The 20,338-nt window shown below is 46.5% G+C and overlaps 1 protein-coding gene across 10 annotated transcripts in view; it reads left to right on the top strand.

Moving 5' to 3' along the window:
- Positions 1 to 11,846, top strand: part of MBNL3 (muscleblind like splicing regulator 3) — a 92,047-nt gene extending 80,201 nt beyond the window's left edge. For 6 of the 10 annotated variants that reach the window (XM_082061723.1, XM_082061721.1, XM_082061717.1 and 3 more), the window contains 3 exons: positions 253 to 347; positions 1,779 to 1,852; positions 4,434 to 11,846. In XM_082061723.1, coding sequence (XP_081917849.1) covers positions 253 to 347; positions 1,779 to 1,835 — 152 coding nt within the window. In that variant the 3' untranslated portion in view covers positions 1,836 to 1,852; positions 4,434 to 11,846. The remainder of the gene's footprint in view (positions 1 to 252; positions 348 to 1,778; positions 1,853 to 4,433) is intronic. The other 4 variants (XR_014184955.1, XR_014184957.1, XM_082061720.1 and 1 more) reach the window with 3 other exon arrangements.
- The last annotated feature ends 8,492 nt before the right edge of the window (positions 11,847 to 20,338 follow it).

The raw sequence follows: 20,338 nt of genomic DNA, 5'->3' as shown, positions 1-20,338 counted from the left end.
TAATTGGCTTTTCCCCTTCTCTCTTGTTTATTTTTTTCCCAACGCTGTCTTGCTTTGCACTGTGATTGCATGCTGCGCCCCGATGTGTCCTTCATGATGATGTCACATGGCTTGTTGCTGTGATTCCTGCCACGCCCCCAAATCCACCACATGTTGCCATGGTTACATTAAAAATACAAACAAACAAACAAACAAAATATATATATACGCTCCACCCTCCCGTATGTCGCTTCCATGGCTCCCTTCCGAAAGTGCCCATGATGCACGGTGCTACGCCCACCACTGTGTCTGCAGCAACAACTCCTGCCACCAGCGTCCCCTTCGCTGCAACAGCTACCGCCAATCAGGTTTGGCCCTTTCAATGGCTTTCTTTCACGTGTTCCGATCTCGAGGACCGGGCAAGGGCCGGATCCTGCACGGGGCCGAGCGCCTTCCTGACCCGCTCGGCTCGGTGCAGGAGGCAGCGTGTGTGTGTGTGTGTGTGTGTGTGTCTGGGGATCGGTGAGGGGGCACCGGCTGGTCCTGCCGTGTGCGGGATGGGCAGCGAGCCTGGCCGGAGCGTAGGGATGGGCGATTAGCAGGGGTGCAGGTGCTTCTCCAAAAATTACATCCCCCAAGATCCTGAAAAACCGGGCTGTAAAACTCCCAACCACACCGTTGCGCAAGACTGCAGCACTTCTGCTTTCAGTCTCAAGCAGAAATACCACCCTGAGCATCCTTCCCTGTGGTATTTTGGCATGTCCTCTCTGGGCTGGAAAGTGGAAGTGAAAACAGCAGCCTCCCCTCGTTGCAAGATTGGACTCTAAAAAACAAAACCCCAAAAACCAATCGAAACCCAGAAAATCGGGGGGCAACATTATGAAGTCTGAAGCTTATTTACATGAGTAGCATGTCACCCATCCCTACAGAAATGACTCTGGATGTGCAGTACGTGCCGTTGTAGCACTGCCATAAGCGTACAGGATTTCATGCATGTCTGCCGAGCCATAATTCTCTTCAAAACTTTCCTCTGAAAATACTGAGTTGTGATGGCTGCTTCCGCACCAGTCCTGAACTGTATATGCACAACCTGTCCTAGTGATGCTTCCTGATAATTTGGTGTGCCACAACTTTTCCCAGTTAGACCAGAGATATTTCAAACACTTTTTTTTTTTTTTTCCCCTAGTACTAATTTTAGCATTTTTACTTGTCATGCTCTCAGATTTAGAGCTATCGGGAAGAAAATGGGTTGTCACTTTGTTCTTTAGGAGGCTGCGAGCCATGCCAAATGTCAGTAGTATCTCAGGGGGGCATCCTCTGGTCTTATGTAGTATGAGGTCATGAGGCTTTCAGTAGAAGTTTTGCCTGCATAAGTCGTAGGCAGAGTTTTACTGCTCCCAGTAGGGATTGCTAGTCTTTTTCTGTGCTTTGTTGTTATTTTCAGGTAGAGCAGGTCTTACTCATACTCGTATTGATCAGGAGAAAAAAGCAGCAATTCCTGTGCAGCGTTGCTCTGTGGCTGTATGAGTCCTGTTTCAGCCAGATAGTGTCAGGGCATTTCTGTCTTACTTGTAGTCTATGGAGTTAAAATCCCAGTACTATCACCATGTACTCCACAAGGCATCAGTATTGATGCAGCTATGTTGTACTCCATGTGTGGCAAAATAAGACCTCTTGGGAATGGCTCCTGTTTTATAAGACACTGATACTGAAGACAGAATGAGCAGCCTGATCTCAAGACAATGTTTTAATGTGTTGTGTTCTTTTTTTTTTTTTATTTTTATTTTTTCTCTCTGTAGATATCCCAGTTATCAGTAGATGAACTGAGTAGCAGCATGTTTGTTTCACAGATGTAGAAGTTCCCGATAGAACAGTAAGTTCATTTTCGGTATTTCTCTTTACAGCGGATTGCTTTGTACAAGTGCACTGTGTCCCTCAAAAGGGGGGCTGGCTTGGGCAGAGGGCCCAAGCCTGCAGCACCCCAGTGGCTTTATGCTCTGCCAGCTCAAAAGAAATTCAGCACAGATATGGACCAACCCTCTGGCATATAACAAATGTTCCCTTGCGTCTAAAAAAATCTGGTTTACAATGTTCGTAGCCTCCCTTCTTGCATTCCCCTGAGTCTGTTTACAGGTTACTCTTGCTCTGCACGGTTCCCAGCTGCCTGCAGATGCCTCAGGGATTTGCGCTATCGATGGCAAAGACCGCTCTGGTAGCGAGTCAGCTGGAAAGGTGCAACTTCTCTTTTGCTGTTAGTGGCATTATTTCCTTTCTGGAGTAAGCAGGATTGGGTTGTTGTCAGCTGCTGTGCATCTGCAAGGCTGCTGCAGTCTGAGCAGAGATCTGCTGTTCAGCTGCAGCGGGGGCTTGGCTCATGGTGGGTTTCTTCAGAGGTCCTTGTATGTGTTTGGGACCAGGATTAACACCACAAACAACATATCCTTCACCCTGCCTGCAGATCCTGGACTTCCCTAGGCTGCTGGGTTTCTCTCAGTGGGAATGATGGAGGAGTTTGTCCTTTTCTTTGACTTAGAGTGTTATTTCACAGCTATAGCAGCAGTGTCATTTTCCTATTGCTTTTATTTGTGAATGTTAGCTGATGTTCATGAGAGAAAATCCCTTGAGGGTGTCAGTTCATTAGTGTATTATGTACCCCAAGAGAACAAAGAGCTGTTCAGCCAATTTAACATGAGGTCACTAGATTTTCCCAGTACAGGCCACTTAGCATACAGAGACATGCAACCTGTTTCTCCCTTTGGTCATGTATGACAGGCAAGTACTTAAATGCTTGAAATTAATTTGGCAAGCAATTCTCTAATTACATCTTTAGCAACCAACAGAAGCCGTTCATATTGGTGGTGGCCCTTATCTCTGCTCACCTAAATGAACTAGTGTATATATAAATGTCCTGCTGACTGTGGCTGTGGGCCCCTGTTAGTCCAGGGGTGAACACTGAGCTCTCCCTGTTAGTGAAAATGTGTGTTACACAGCGTACTGCTCTCTCAAACAACAGACAGACGTGACACCTGACATGTTAACCCGTTTTCAGAACACTTTTGGAACAGTCTGTTCCTTCTGATAAGGAGATTATTTGTATGGGAAGAGCCTCAATCTTGACCTCTTTGCGATTGTTTCCAGCATTTCTTTCAGGAAACTTATTTTGTTTCTGAATTATTTTTACTTAAATGTGCACGTACTTAAACTCACACTGATATAGCTATTGATTAAGACTAAGCAGGTAACTTCCATGCAATATATTTATTTAGCAAGTAGGGAGCACAGTACAATCTGTCCAAATAAAGCACTGGCCTTGCTGTTAAGGACCATGAAAAACTGTGCTTGAAAGAAGGTCAGCATGTTGAACTTGATGGGATTTCCTGGGGATCAGGTTGTTGGGCATGGAAGGGGTCTGGGTCAGACACAAAGCCTGTTCTTCATGAGGGCAGCTTGAGCCCGTGTGCGAGCCACCTCTCTGCCGCTTGTCCTCTGAACACCTCACAACTGCAGGACATAAACCACCTCTGGAGACTGGCAGAAAAGGGCAACGTTGTCCCCCAGCGTCCCCAGTGCTCACAGACCAGTGACCATTTCCATGTAGCAGCACGTGTTTTGATCCCATTCCTGGGTTGTTACGCTCTGTGGCCGCGCATGAACTTAAGGCCAGCAAATCTCTTGAGGACACATCGTTTCATGCTGCTGCTCAAGCACATGAAATTGTGCGTGTGCTCAGGTGCTCTGCCCAACAAGGTCCTTGGGGGACCTGAGGGACGATTCCCAAAGATGCCCTGAGTGGGACCTGGGTAACTGAAACCCTTGCTGCTCTGGCAGATGTTTTTCTTTTCCTCCACGGTTGATGAGGTCCTGGTAGCCAGGCTGGCTCTGCAGGAGACAAGTCTTTGGTCCTTCAGGGGAGGATTTTCACAAGTATATCCCAAGAGAGGCAGTTTGCTCCAAGAGAGGGTTGCCTGAGCGCAGGATTTCTGCCTCTGTGCTCTGTCTCTGCACCTGCTTTGTCTTTGGCTCGTGGCTCCTTTAGGATCAGATTTTAAAGTGACTATGTGTGCCTCTCTCCAAAGGAAACATGAGCTAACCATCGTGGTCAGATATTTCTTTGACCCTCTGCTTAGTCACTCCACCTGCTGTCCTGTTTCAAAAATGAGTGATTTTTGCCCACCTCCCTCGTTCACTAGTTGTCTTGTCATTGTGTGTGAAGCACATTGGAAGTGGAAAGCCCTAAGTGCAGATTAAACAGGATGCCACATGTGTTATTAGCAATTTTACCCTACATCAGAAAATTAAGGGAATAAAATGTGTTCTCTTTGCAACATACTAATGTCAACCTCTTGGCCAACGCAGTGAGGATGCAGATTTATCTTATTGTAATGACGTTTATTGGGATATAGATATTTCTTGAACGTCTCACTTTGTTTGTTTGTTTTTTCTTTTGCCTGCAGCAGACTATGTTGAAATTCTGAACAGTAAAATCATGGAGCACCAGGACTTCTTGGTGGGAAGCTGCGCATGGCCTTTCTGTATATATCCCCTCTTCCCTCTATTGTTCTCTACCACCTCTACAGTAAGCCTGTTGCAGCCTACATGTTAACCAAAAACTGATCAATGGGAATGTCAAAAAAAAAAAAAAAAGAAAAAAAAAAAGGAAAAAAAGAAAAAAAGCACTATAGAAACAATTAACAAACAGCGCTCTGTTATATGAGATATACAAGTAGAAAATTATAATAGACTTTTATAACACCTTACTTTAACACACTTAATCATTTTATGACTACCATCCTGATAAGTGCATCTGCACAGCGGACTGTTGGTTTACTGTATACTATCGATGGATAAATGTTTGTCTTGTTTTTAAAGTGTTATCTTACTGTTTTGTTTACATCATAGTCTATTGATTTTAAAGTGTACATCATTATCAAGTATACTCAATACCATTTTTTCATTATTGTTATGTCTTAAGTTTTCATATACTGTAGGTTTTATGGGGTTTTGTTTGTTTTTTACTAAAAATGTTATTGTGGGAAACAGGAATTATGTGCTTGAAAAACACGACACAGGAATGTTCTGCCCTTTGCTGGATTTTGCTGTTAATGTCAGCTAAAGTTGCTTGTGTTAAATGCTCCTTTTATCATTTAAAGTTTGCCTTCAGATAGCATCTCCTATAGTGTGCTATGAAAGGACAGCCGTCATTTTAGTCCAGTTCAGGGTATTTCTTTCAATTCTGGAAATTTTTGGAAAAAACACCACAATACCACAAAAGCCCGCGCTCAGTCAGGGGCAGGAACGCTTTGCTCAGATAGCAGTAAGCATCAAGGGATTTCTGCAGTTCTGTTGGCCATTGAAGTGCATTTTCAGCTGCAAACGGCGCACAATCTCTGGCTGTTCTCATGGTGCGGTCAAACAGAGAGAAGAAAGGTGGTAAAGTGAGACAGCTTCAGCTGGGCAAAGAGTCCCTGCGTTGGAGAGGAGCAAATGGCACCGTTAGCCGGAGGGGGCCCATAGTGTGACTTAGCCCAGGTTGGGTAACACCGTGTCTGGGGGCTTGTCCCCACTAAGCACACTGAAACATTTCGGCTTGAAATGTTATGTGGCTCTTCTTGAGATTTTGTCAGTGTGCACTGATTATTTAATTACCATTTTCCAGAAGTGGATGATCTTTTTTCCCCTGTGATCTCTGGCCCTTTAAAGCAAACATAGCAGTAACACAGCAGGAGAAAGCTCAGCATAAGCTTTCTACCATAGATAAACATTCATTTTAACGGAGCTCCTGTAGGTCAGTGGATATATTTTGGCACCTTCTACTTGATCAAGAGTAATGTTTGCCACACAACAAGGGCTAGTTCTCAATACCTCCTTTTCATACGCACGAATAAAACAATTTCCAGCCTGTGCACCCTGGAGAGCCCAGCCTGTCGTTACGCTGCATTGCTGAACAATCTGGCTGCAGAATGCATTTTGGTTGAGGATACAACCAAATTCATCCCTGTCATAGCTTTACAATGTCACTGGCGTTATGGAAGAGAGCAAGAGGCCAGCGCCCGGTGTCGGGAGGGCTGGCTGCCCCGAGCTCACGGTGTTCCTGTAGGGTGCCAAATTTTGATAACCAGATTGTATTTTCTTTTCCAAGTCCCTTATCTTGGTTCAAGGCTCTCCTTGCCCCAACTCCTGTAGTGTGAGCACAGATAGTTTGCTAGATGTGTTTCTCCATGGACCAAAAGTGATGGAGGGGCATGTTAGGGCACAACTGGTGTGTCCCAGCGCACGCTCTGACCGTCTGCCCGTGGAGACTCATTCCTAACAAGAACCTTTGTAGAGCCCAGCTTAAAAAGACCTTGAGCCCGAAGGAATCTCTCCATTCATTTCAGCAGGCTTTGAACCAAACCCTGAAAGAGGGGGAAAAAACATCTCCACCCAAAGACCCTCCTTTGTGAGCCCCCAGTCGCATCCATAGATGTTTCCCAGCCGTCGGTGTTCACAAGCAGCAGCGTTGCCTGTAATCAGTGTCTCTCATTTATATTGGCAACCGCATACCTGTTTTTTTTTTCACCACTGAGTTTCTGTTTCCCAAAACCATAACGTTGTTAGTGGAAAAAGTGGATTTGAGTACTTCCTGTTTGAAATTATTTGTGTATCAAAAAATGGGTTTTGCACAACCTGTGCCAGTGCCTCAACAAAGAACAGAGCTGATCTTCTTAAGCCAGAAAGGATGCATTCAAGCTTGTATGGCTTTATGAGTTCAAGGAGGTTGGAATTTTTTCAGTGCTAAATGGATTTTTGTATATCTTGACACTTTGATGTAACCTCCTATTTTATTTATCGACTTAAACATCTGGCATAGATGTGCATAGAATGTAAACCTAGAATACAGCTGTTTTCATGTCACATTTAAAGCACTGAAAAAATACAAAGCATTTAAGGATTATTTTTTATTAAAGAGGTCCAATGAGGGATGTTCAGGGTAGTTATATTAGGTGCCACAACAGTTTTTATATTGCTGGCAAATTTAGAGTTAATTTGTAAATGCGTTTAAGGAAAGAAAAGCTTGAAGCACTAAACTTCACCAAATTCAAAACAATCTTGGCAAAAATGCCATTTTGAGGTAGCACTATTTAAACTAGTTGTGCAATGACTTGCTCTAATTTTCTTTGTTCAAGAAAGAAAAAAAAAAAACAGTCGCCAGACTATAAATTTCCTAAATAGAATATTACAAAGTCACCAAGCTAGTTAGTGACTCTAAACAAATGTCATAAAAGCATGAATATCATCCTTTATTTGACAAGAGATGTATGTAAGTTTGTTTAAATCAATATAATTTTAGTGACATTTTTATAAGCTTCCGACTTTCCATGAACCTATATTTTTTATTTATCCAAAGTTATTTCTCTTTGTCCATTTCTCTCAGCCTTATGCAAACAATATGCAAGAAATGCTGAAACTTGGATAAAACGGGTCATGCAGAGGGAAAATGAAAGCTGAGATTGATCATTTTCACAAAAAAAAAGGTTGCTAGTAGTTTCAATAAAAAGTACTACTACTAAACTGTAACATAAGCAGACAATAAAAGAGGGATTTAAAATAAAATGGATTCGTAAAACTATTAAGATTATTTTTGTTAAATACAGTGGTTTTAGTAATTTGGAACATGATTTCGCAATCAGCCGTGTTTTTTAGTTGGAGATTTCTAGCCGATGAATTTTTTTTGACTGTGTATTTTTGCATCGCGATGTTCTGGAAACCGTTACCTCCCTGGGCAGCCCACGCCGGCCCCTTCCCCAACACCCCAAAGCGCTTTTTTGTTTTGGTTGTTTTGGGTTGTTTTTTGCTCTCTGCCACCCCCGTCCATCTCGCGCTGCGCTTGGAGTGTCCCCGAACCCGGCATCGCCGGGCTGGTCCCCAACCGCACCGGCATCCCACGGGGATCCTGCCGCATCCCGCCCGCGCTGGACCGGACCCGCGCTGGAGGTGACGATGGAGACGGGGACGCGGCCAGTGGATGCGGCCGGACAGGAGGGGACGAGCGGACGAGCTCTAGGACGGGCGGTACAGACGGATTGAGAAACTGGAGTCCTCGTTTTGTTTATCCCTTGTACATTTCACAGACGTGACAATTGAGGAGGAAAAACAAACAAAAGGTGAAATTTATGAGGAAAATCTTAATTTCCCATTCCTGTTGAATGGATTTAGTTTGATATTGACCTGATTTTACCATGTGCCTGTTGAAGGCCTTAGAGTATATACTGTATGTTAAAGACTGTAATAACTTTTAAAGAAAAAAGTTGATAGCCTAATCCAAATGTAAATATAGCTACAACGCATTGTTCCTAGGCTACAACACATTAATTCATGTCATATATTTTCATTTCTCTACCATTAGTTTTTAAGGTTTTCATTATTGCTTTTTTTGATATCTTTAGTAACTAATGAATTTAATTTTGAAGGAGAGTTAGAGAAAGTTTAAAGTTTTTAATACATGTATTCAGCCCATTTAGTTATATTCTCAGCCAACACTGAAGCATGGTAAGGTATAGAATACAGTCCATAACTAGTTTGTATAGTTTACAGTTTAAGAACAAATTAACTTTGTAACTCCTACAATGATAGATTCATTGTTAACTAATTATATTAAGTTGTTGTTGCTATGGCAACAAAACTACAACATGGCTACCTTTGTATACATTATTTGTGAAATTTTCACATGTAAATTAAAAGTGATGTGTAACAGTATGAGCTTGTTAAAGGTACAGTTCGATACTGTCAGATAAAGATATGATTGAATATTTTTAAAATCCCAAAGTCCCATGTGAACGCTGAATTTGTGTCTTTAACGTCACTTTTTCAGTCAAGAAGTTTACAACACATGGATTTAGAGTCAGGTTTTATAGCTTGTAGAAATTGTTGTGTGGCAAGGGTTATTCCACAGTATTTTCACTCCGAAAACACGACAGCCTGTATTTACGACATAGCGACCGGTCTTGCTTTCATTTCACATTTATTCACGCGGTGGGAATCCAGAATTAAGCCGTTTCAGTACTGTAGCTCTGCCTGCAATTTTCTCCAGAAATCGAGCACTCACGCAGTTACATTTTGATCAGGGCTAAATAATTAAGCATAGAACTATTTTAATACTAATTTATATTAGCAAAAACTGTACATAAGAAAAAAAAATATTGTGGAATGACCCTGTAACAGTGTTGAAGATACAAATATGCTGCAGTTAAACTGATTCAGTTAGTGTACGAATGTGTGAGACACACCTTTTTTGCACTTATGTACATAGTCCACGAAAGAAATCCTTGGAACTTATTTTGAATATAAAAAGTCTGTAATAATACAGGAAAAGTTTGTAAAAGAGATAGGTATTACTAAGGCTTTGAAAAGGAGGAGTTTTTTGCTATAAAACTTATCTGAAAGCATGATGTTGCTTTGCTGTTGTAAAAGCTTTGTAGTTTGCCATAGCTTCTTATACAGCAGACTGAGAACAGGTCAGCTCCAACCTGCAGCACGGAGAAATGGGAAACAGTGCTTAATTAATTAGTAAGGTCACTAGCAAAGATTTGAATCGCTTTTTTTTCTTGTTTTAATCGGCCTACATTTTCAAACATGCCCTAGGTCACGTTTCTGATAGGTTGTGTTCTCGGTGAATCCTATTAGGACCCAGAGGTCCATGGCAACGTACACACATTTTTCATAGCACCTAATCCTATTTCTAGCTGGAAGTGTTTATCTGTTGGAGGTGACTGTCACTGCAGCGAGTGTGTGAAATCCCAGAGGGAATTTGAAATGTCACATCTTGCTGATTTTGTAAATTTTTGGTTTACGCTTTTGGGGCAAGGCAGGAAAATGGAAGGGGCTGGCAAGCAGTGGATGGATGGGGTTGGTGTGGGGTTGTTGGGGTTGACAAGCCCCATGGAGCTGCCATCAAAGGAGAGCACAGCCGTGGTCCCCCAGCCTCTCACGTCCCTCCCCACAGCACTGGTGACACCGCCAGGGCTCAGCAGTACCAGCGAGTTTGGAGAAGCTGAAGTGCCTGTGCTGGCCTATTTATTTTTGATTGGAACAAGTTTTTGTGGTGGTGTTTTGGTTTTTTGCTGCTTGTTTTGTTTTTCAAAACCTAAGACCCGGATTTAGTTTGGAAAGATCGCTGATTTTGCAAGGCCGGTCCCAGCTGCACCCCCGAGCAGAAGCGGTGGGTGGTGGCACCTGATGTCACCGTCTCCCTCTCCTGCCCGCTCTGGGGTTGGTGGCTGAAGCGCTGCTGGCACCTCGCAGGGTTCCATCTCCTCGCGGTGCCACCAAGTGCCCCGCCAGCCCTTGGTGCACCACGGGCTTTGTTTAAGCAGGTGCTTTGCTGAATCATGTGGTCCCAGTATCTTTAAAAACTGGGAAAAATAAGATGCTCCCTGTCTCTGTGACAACAACCTGGATTTTAATCCAAAATGATCAGTTAATTCTAGCCACCGTGCTATTAAGGCTTCCCTGGGCCCTAATCAGTTTTTGCAATCAAGCTCTTTCTCATTTATAGGATTATGGGAGAAAATACTTTGCACTATGTGAAATGAATTGTAGCCGGTCAAACTTCTTTTTGTTGGGTTCTGAGCACGGTCATGACAACACTGCTAAAATCTTTGCTAGTGATCTTTACTGACATCCTCTATCATGAAAAATAACTCTAGATGGCTCTCAAATGAGATATTTAAACATGCAAAAATAACACAACTATTAAATAAAATTCAGTTATTTTTTCCAAACACACAACAGAGAGAATTACCTGACACCGAATTACAAGGTTCCAGTTCTTTATTACTGTACACAGATGCTATTTGATAGTGGTGGAAGCCAAATGATTTTGTTGCCATGGCTTTTGTATCCTAGCAGATGAGGGGATGATAAGACCATTCTTAGATCGGATTATGTTTGGGTTTTTTTTTTCTTTTCAATTAACTTTGTTTTAATTGTATTTTTATTTTGAATCATGAACACAAACCGACACTCCCCACACTCCTTATTATATCACCTGACAACAGATCACTATTTTTTTTAAATGAATAGAGAATTGTATTTTAGTCAATCACTAAAATCAAAGAGAGAATGTTCTCCTAAATTGTTAATTTTTAATTTAAATATCTAAAAACATATATACTGTACTGTGTAAAGTAGATTTTTGAAGCACATTCTTTTCATAGGCATCTCTGGTAAAACAAAGTAAGGGAAACATTAGATATCGATTTAATGGTTTAGTTTAGAAAATAAATACAAACAATTACTGTTAGCCCTGTGGAATTGTACGAAATTAAAATACCATTGGATCCAGACAGGCGTAGGCTCATGCAATATTTCAGTTCCATAACACGATAGTTCATTCCCTCAACTGCTACCAACAGGGTGTACGCTTTGAATTTATTTTTCTTTTTGCCACGTTATATTGCTGTAGTGCTTGTACGTGCTTTAGAAATGTGCATAATGCGACTCATTTTAGTATGTTACTTCTATATTGTTATTGTTTATTTTTTGATCTTTTAATAAAGTGTATAAAATTCTTGGTTATGTTTTTTATGGATCCATATCTACACATTAATAGGAGTTTACTTTCAAAACTTTTCAAGTTCCAGTTCATTAGTCCTGATCTTTAAAGGTTCTGATGTAAAAAATAATAACTAATGAATTTGATTCCGTGTTATATCTAAAGTGTAGAACAACAGAATAAATTTCTTTCCAGAAAGTACCTTCAGTATTTTGAATTCTGTAGCCAGTGCTTCCTTTTTATTGGATGCATTTGGCCTATCATATTAAAGTTACTAACACAAGAAAGACATTTGTATTTTAGAAAAATAAAAAGTAAAACTTTCCAGATGCTGCCTTTTGGTCTCTCTTGTGCCTTAGACCTTCGGAGACACACGTGATGTGGTTTGCTTGGTTTGTATTTTTCCATGCCTCCTTTCTGACCCTGTCTGTGATGTGATTAGAGAGGAGATCAGAGCTGTGCATTTGCAGATAACCATGAAGAATAAATTGAATATCGTTCAAAGGCCTGCAGCTTTTGTAGCACAGTGATGTGTGTGTTAATTTTTCTCTTTCAGCATTTGTGTCAGATACTGTTTTGAAGCTCCCGGTGCAGTAATACACCAGTCAGCTCCTGTGGCAGCGCCCGGATTCCCCAGCTCTCCAAGCCCAGCTCATCCCTGGGCTGCTTTGCTGGGGACGCCTCTCACCGCAGCCCAGAGCAACCACAGCTAAGCTTGGTCTAGGCTTCTGCCAGAGAAAATTGCTTCTTGCTGAGCTTATTTGTCCTTTCTTTAATGTTGGATAGATCTAAAAGTAAGAAAATTGCTCAGTAGCGATGCCGCGTTGGTCACTGCCTGCACACCAACAGCTTTGCCGTAAAAGGAGGCTTTTACCCCTAAACTGGCTTGAGATCAGCGCGTGCTCCCTGAAAGCTTTAGCTTGTGCTGGCTGGTCTCCACACATGCTGGGTCCGGCTGGAGGCACCAAGATGGGGAGCCTGGTTTTCGCAGGACGGGCAGTGTGGCCATGCTGGGCTGCAGCGGCGCTCATCTCGCGGGCAGCAGAACACAACGTCGGGAAGCCCCTGAAGATGCGAGTAACTTAACTCTGCCGACATCTGCATGGTGATCTGGCCTCAGCACCCAGGCTGCTGCCACACGGGACACCAAGGGTGAGCCCAGATGGTGCAACGAGGGGTTTGATGCCCACACGCAGGAGAGGAGCACAGCACAAGAGGGATCATCGGATGTTTGCCCAAAAGAGTTTGAGAATCTGACCCCGGGGGGGGAATTAGGAGTTCTAAAATTGAAGTATTTCAGGGGATGCAGGTCCGCTAGCACAGCTCGACGCCAGGAGTGGTGCGGCAAGGAGGCTTTGCAGATGCAGCTCTTCCCCATCGCCCTTAGTAGGACAAGCCCTTGACTTTGAGAAAAGGCAGAACAAGCCCAGAACAAATTATATAACTGCTCCTTTTTCATCAACCTCTTTCCCTGACTTGTAGGTTAATTGACTCCATTTGTGTGTCAAGGCCACTTAGGGCTTTTTTCTATAAATGACTCCTGCCTCATCTGATGGCACAATTAAAGGTCTGAATTGGTTTTAAAGCCAAAAAAAAGGAGGGAGAACTGAAAGTTTTCTAAGCATCGCATGTTGTGGAAGGATGGGATCCTTCCTGAATCGTTAGTCACAAGTTTTTATTGCCACCTTTCCTCTGGTTGGCTTTCTGTGCAGGACGGGGCCGGGGCTTGCTGGGGCTGCTTTCCTCGGAGCCGCGGGAAGGGCTGGGCCTTGGCTGCTTGGAGACACCAGCTCCACGCGGGAGAAGCATCTCGCGCGGGGATGGGAGTCCCGCACTAATGCTGAAATTCAAGGGTGGCCCATTAAGAAGAAACTTTAAATTGTGTTTCAAGGCTGAACAGCCTCCCTGTGCCAGGGATGTGGGATTTCACCTGGGGCCCCTTTGCGGAAGCCACAGGAGGAGCTGCTGCAAACCGCTTCATAGGTGAAGTTGGATTAAAGAATCTGAGTGAACTATGCAGAATACTGTATTTATGGCATGTGTCATTTGGATTACAGCACCCAGTTTATCTTCCTCTCCACTGGGGCACGTTTGTGCAGGAAAGCCAAGTTTAATAAGAATCTCCATTTAGCTCTTCATCTGTTGAAGTTTGAGTGGGAAACATGGGGGGGAAAAACTGCTTTTCAAGGCTTCTTCCATATTCAGATGGGCCTCTGTAGTCCAAAGCCAGTTTTTATTCAATCTGGACTTAGTGTTGGGTAAGTAGATCTACTTATTATGAGAAAAAGGAGACTGGAGAAATAAATGTTTGGCTAATCCCTGATGAGTTGGATCTAAAATACCCTCTCCAACACTAGCAGCGGGTTAACCTTTCCCAGGAGGGGCCATGTTAGCACATGGGGCAGCATGAGGACCCGCCTGTTTCCTCTTGTTGTTGCAGATGTTGGACCAATGTCCCCCTTCCAGTCCAGGTGCGACCCTGCCTCCAGTGCATCTCTAAAACGGCAGCACATCCTAAAGAAATGATCCCCGTGGAGGGCCTGGAAGTTCTCTGGGATGTCTGTGGGCAAGAGGACCTGCACAGAGATGGAAAGACCTGAAGGCCATGGGGATGGGCTTGGAGGAGCAAGTGCCCAGCAAGCCAGCTCTGACAGACTCCTGGACAGGCTTGGCTTAGCTGGAAGACGTTTGCTGCAAATTCCTTTGCCCTTTGCTCCTCATTTTGTCTTTTTCAGGGAGGCTCTGCCATGCCAGTCCATTTAGCAGCAGCTCGCTCCGTCCTGTCCCTGGCTGTTCCTGCTGCCCCGGATCAGCAGGTGTAAATCCAGCCCCGAGGTGACAGCACCGCGACAGCCGCGCCGGTGCCGCAGCGAGGATCACACAGCCGGGCGGGAGCCCGTGGTCCGATGCTGCTGCACTGTTCATCTCTTTGGAGCTGCAGCTGGGTTGCGCAGAGGTATTTTTGCTTTGCTCCACAGTGCATGTAAATTATTTGCTCGTAAATGTTATCTGCGCCTTCCCAAGGGAGCTGCTGCCTTCCTCCCCTCTGCAGCCCTCGCACGCTCGAAGCCTGTGTTTGTAATCGATGCAGCTTCTGCTTTAAAGCTTTACTCCACCGTAATTCAGCTGATCTCCGTGGCGGTGTTTCTGCTGCAGCTCCTGTAGGTCCTTCACTCCAGCTGGCAGAGGGCTTTGTGGCTGTGTCCCCGCTGGCGTCCCCGCTGGCGTCCCTGCTCACCCTGCAGCCCCACCAGTGCGGGCTCTGGGAGCAGCTCCCAGCGATCACATCTGGGTGCAGGGGGGTGCTGGGGGGGTGTTTCGGTGCACATGTGCCTGCGCCAAAACAAAGGTGCTCGCAGGTACTTTGCAAAGCCTCTGAAAAACTCCCATTGAAGAAAAATACTGTTTGATTTCCCCTGCAGAAACACAAGCCTGGGTCAATGCCACCGGCCACCTGCGAGGTGAGCCTGCCTGAGGGTCACACTCTGCCGCGCTGGTGAGGAGACATGGGACACAGCACATTAAACCAGCGCTGTTCTCAGAGCTGATGCACGGCAGCACCAAGGCAGGAGTAATGCAGAGATAAGTCTGTGTATTTGCTGGGGTATGTGGTGCTGGCGGTCTCCTCAGCCCTGGATGTCGGGGTGTGCTGGGGGAGCGGGTGCTGGCTCAGCAGCTCCCCTGCTCTGAGCATCCTTTGGGCTCTGGGAGCTGGATGTGCCCGGTCCTGCACCAGATGGGGGTGACTTCGGGAGGCGGGAATTCACACATGGCAATCCGACTTCTGCTCTTACATTAATCAAGGGGATTTTGGACAGGGTAACAAGCGTGAATTGGGGCTCTAGGCTGGGCAGGATGAGGTCTTGGGAGACTTTTTAATTCCTCATGTCATGCAGTCCATGGGTGGGAGCTGCAGCTGGATTTGGACCAGCGGTGCTGGGCAGAGGCTGGCCCGTGCTGGGGAGGGAGGTGGGCTGCAGTTCCCCCGCCAGGCTCTTGCCCCTCTGCCAGCTTCGCTCAATTATGGGAAATCCTTTAAGCTTTCGCATTAGTGCTCTATTTAGGTCTGCACTGTATTAGGGCTTGGCATGGGGAGCAGAGTCACATTTCTTGCTTAATAAAGAGTGTTTTAAAGGCATTTTGTCATTGTGGGCCCAGCACCATGAGCCAGGATGCTGGGACGAGCCGGGTGGGTGCTGTGGGAGGTGAGGATGCTGGGCTGGCTCCCCAACCTGCCCGTACCCTGCCAGGTGCTGCCTGCACAGGTCCGGCACCTGCAGCCAGCCCTGTGCTCGCACCCTGACTATTGGGGCACGTGCAGCCAGGACAGAGGGACCTGGTCTGCCCCATCACCCGCCCAGCGGGGCACACGTGGGGTTGTGCATCCAGGGCTGCAGCCGGGGACCTCCCAGCCTGTCTTTATCAGCATGGCTGCTGGCAGAGCCCAGACACCCTCCTGCCAGGCTCCGGGGCTGCTGTGCTGGCAGGAGGCCCGTCCTGCTGGCAGTAAATGTGTCATCGGATGGTGATCAGGGATAATGAGTCATGAACGCCCACTACCAGCCAGCCAGCCCGGCCGGTCCTGGCGCAGGGCTGCAGCCCACAGGCAGGAGCGGGGAGGGAGAGCTGCTCCAGCCTGAGCTGCATCGCTCCTCCTCTGCCTCTCCCCACCTCCAGCCTCATCGACCTGCATCTTCTACAGGACACCGAATGATGGAGCATCCCTCCAGCAGTGCTCGCCTGGGGCTGGGGTGACAACTCCACTCCCCTGGTCCAGCGCGGGGACACGGTTGTCCCCCTGTACCTCTGCTCACAGGTGCCCAGCGGTGCCACAGCTCTCCCCACCACTGTGGGGCAGCTTGGCAAGGATGGGGCCGGGGGCTGCCTGCCAAAATGTGTGTCCCCTGGACTGCAAGTAGCTGAAGCTGGGGCTGGGCCAGCTCAGGCTGTGCTGCCGGGAGCAGGAGGAGCCACTCCAGACTCCTTTTTGGTGTGTGTTTTTCTTTTGTCCGATAATCATTGAGAAAATGGAGTGTTAGATCCAGATTTCAAACTGCTGGTGGTGTTGCAGGATCCTTGTGGGTCCCATGCTCATGGGAGCTGCTGCTGAACCAGCCCCAGGAACAAGAGTGGCCCCAGCACATCCTCTCCCCAAACCCACACTGGGGTCCCCAGGGAAGGCCCAAATCCCTGGCAGAAATCATCCTGATGGGGAAAGCTTTTATTTTCTTTCCATCTTTGTCTTCTCCAGGGCTGGGCTCGATTATTCCTTTCAGCAGCACAAAGTGCTAGAAAGGCTCAGCAGCCAGAGATCAATTTTCTCTGCTCTTGGTGCAGCGTTTCTGTGCACGAGGAAGCGGCTTTTTTCTCCCATTTGCCATCATGCTCAGACTTGGCTGGTGACACCAGGGACAGTGGCAGCCGCCCGGCCAGCGGGAGGATGGCAGGGACCCGCAGAGCCGAGCAGCCCAGCCGCACACCAGCCCTCACCTGGTGCAGCGTTCATGGAGGATGTCGAAGCCTTTTGCTCGCGGGCATTGAGGAGCAACTGGATCTTGCCGGGAAAGAAACCCCAGCTCAGCTCAGGCACCAGCACCACTCTGAGGTGCAGCACAGGGTGGGGACCCTCAGCTGCTGCCTCTGCTCCTGCTGCGCCATCCCTTTTCACTCACTGCAAAGCACTGGCTAATGGAGGATGATTCTCTTTCTAGGGAACATGCAAAAATTTGTGTCACCAGGCATAATACACAAAGAACTTATGTTTAAGTGATCAGAACATAGTGCTGGTACAAGGTATGAAGATTAAACACAGAGGGATTCGAGATGCTTTGCTTTGCAATTACACAGACAAGCTAAAAATAAAGAAAAAAAAAAAAAAGATACTTGTAGAATTTTAAGAGGATGGGGAAGAATTTGGCATGGGATTAAATATTGGTGGAAAGATTAGAAAAGCAAAAAGCAGGAGATGAGAAAAGCCTAAGGGATGAGGCAGATGGACCAGATCAAGGAGAGCTGCCAGCCCACGGATGAGGACAAGCCCAGGGATGAGCCTCAGCACTTTTCTCACAGTATCCTGGGTCCACAGCCCCACACCGGACCTGCCCACAGCTCTGCCATGGCACAGGCAGAGGAAAGAGCATCCTCTCCCGGCACCGGCACCGCCGGGCTCGCCGGGGGCTGCTGATGCTGAGACATCTATGGCCATGGATGAAGGAGGCAGTGGAGCCTTGGCCCTGTCAGAGCCACGCTCGCTGTCACCAGCCATGGGTTTGATCCTCTCCAGGCTGCGCAAATTAGGAAATTCTCTGAAATACCAAAGCGCTGCTCTGCAAAACCAAACCAGCCAGCAGCCCCTTGCTGCTGAAGGCAGAGATATAGTTGGGGTTTGGATCACTAGCTTTTATCCACAAAATGAATTTGAGCAAATTCTTAAACTGCAGAAGAAAATACTAAAGACTGTGGGCAATTCCGGCAGAGATCTCTGGAGTCCTCCCCAGCACAGGGAGCCCCAGCAAGGCTGTTGACAGCCCCCGCTGCTTCTGGTCCTGGCTGGCTGGCAAATATTAATTCTGGTTTTTTTTCAAGTTGAGAAATTAACTGTGGTGCAACCTCCTCCAACGTGAATACTCTAATTAAGCAGTTTCAGTGTTTTTCTCCTCCAAGGACCTTCCCCGGCCAAGCACTTTAACCCTGTGGCTCCCGTGCTGGGCTCCTGGAGCAGCCAGCCTCTGGAGTCTGCTGGTTCAGCTCTCTTGGGTGATGGTGACGGGTGCCACACGTTATCCAGGCTGCGCCTTCCTGGGGTGGTGCGAAGTCCCTCATAGAATGTTCTGAGTTGGAAGGGACCCACAAGGATCATTGAGTCCAGCTCCTGCCCCTGCATATGACAACCCCAAAATTGACCCCACGAGTTGTCCAAAAGTTTCTTGAATATTGTTCATCCCGCTGGTGCCTGGATTGCCTCCAAGCAGACGGGTGTCATCTCCAGGGGAGCTGACAGGCTCAGGCACGGAGGACACACAGCTTTGCACCATCAGCCTCCTTTGCCAAGAAGGCTGATAAAGTGTCTCGTAATGAGCTCGCAGTGTTCTCGCTTCGCAGACAGTTTTATTCGCTTGTTGTAAATGCAGTCTGGGGAGAAGCGCTGCCTGGCTGGCCATTGCTCACGGCTCTGCCGACACACTTGTCTGGAAAGCCTGTTCCTCCAGCCTCACGTTGATTTCCTCCAGAAGCATCTCAGCCCGTGACCTGCCTCGACCCTCGTGAGACCCACGTCTGAGGATGTGTGCCTGGCATGGGGACTCTCTGGTGACATTGCTGGACACATTTCTGTGTGATCTGCTCTGGGTGAGCCTGCTTTAGCAGGTGAGGTGGACTAGATGATCTCTGGAGGTCCCTTCCAGCCCCAACCATTCTGTGATTCTGTGATTCTGTACTGTGTCTGTGTCCTCAGCAGTGCTGGGGAAAAGCAATGGGTGGGAAAGCGAGTGCCATCCATGGGTGAGCGAGGCCGTGCCGTGTGGATGTGCCACCCCCCAGCAGCTGGTGACAGTGACATTGCCCACCTCGCAAACAGCTTCCACATGCCATGAGCTCTGCCAGGACCTGACTTGTGTGTGTGTGCATCCCACCCCAGCCAGGAGGGATGCACCGGGTTGTCCCAGGCAAGAAGCACCAGTATTTCAGCAGAAATGTCCCCATGTCACCGAATTGACAAGGCGCTCGGCCGTCTCAGTGGCGCTGTTTGTCCCAGGGCTGGGGATGACACCGCACCGTGGTTGTAATGGTCTCAGGTCATCGCACAACCTGGCAGCTCCCGCCTGGGGATCCAGCACGCTTTAATGAGCTCAGCGCTGGAGTCTGCACCGAGGAATTAACAATTTGGGATAATACTTGTCACCTTGCTACGAGAAAATCTTCAAGTGAAAACTAATTTATTAAAAAGAAGAAATGTTTTTGCTTATTAAGATCAACATCATATTAAAGTATTTTCTCCATTCCCCCTTTGGGCTGAATTTTATGTTTTCTTTTTCTCCGCAATGGGAATAAAGCAGAGATTCTCACTCTAATTAATTGTTGGCTGCTTCATTTTGCTAGCACATTTCATGTACAGGTTTGCACTTTTCTGTAGCACTTCAATTGCAAATACTGCAGGGATATAATAAAAAAGGGGAAACCCATGGAGTTTTAAAAGTGAATGGGAACTCTTCTGTTAGACATCAGTTTAAAATTGCTTTATTTTCACGAATCTTAAAAATACGTCTTGACAGTATATTTACCTTCCCTCCTCCTTTATTTTCATTTGGGGTTTAAAGCAACAGGTTTGGTTTATGTGTTCACTGTTGCCTTCTGGCTTTTGAGCCTTAAGGAGCTGTATTTTCAGTTTTACTCTACAACAATGTTGGTTAGAAACTTTATAATATGCATGTATATATATTTCTAGGGAGAGGCTGTCACATGTGTTGGTGATTTGATAAGGATGAGTTTGAGGACAGGCCTGTCCCATCACCTTTGAGGAAATTCTGAGAAGCCCAAGGAGAACGTGCTGTGCTGGCATCATGTCGTGCACATGGAGGACGGGCCACTTTTTGGGAACCATCAAGCTGTGGCTCAGCGCAAGCCCAACATGAATACGGTGAGCGACTGCTGGAGACAATTCCCGGGCACTGCAGAACAGATTATATCAGCTCAGACCATGAAGGGCAATGAGGAGACAACTCCATCTCTGGAGAAAATAGGAAGAGGAGTGACCCGTGAAACCAGCTTTCTCACTGCATCACCAGCATCCTTGCGCGGAGCAGGGACTCATTGCTGCCCAGACACTCC

The sequence above is a fragment of the Streptopelia decaocto genome (genome assembly GCF_964273445.1).
Source record: "Streptopelia decaocto genome assembly, chromosome: 10".
In the NCBI taxonomy this organism is placed as follows: domain Eukaryota; kingdom Metazoa; phylum Chordata; class Aves; order Columbiformes; family Columbidae; genus Streptopelia; species Streptopelia decaocto.
Note: the sequence above shows the minus strand (reverse complement) of the source record. Positions and strands in the feature narration are given on the sequence as shown.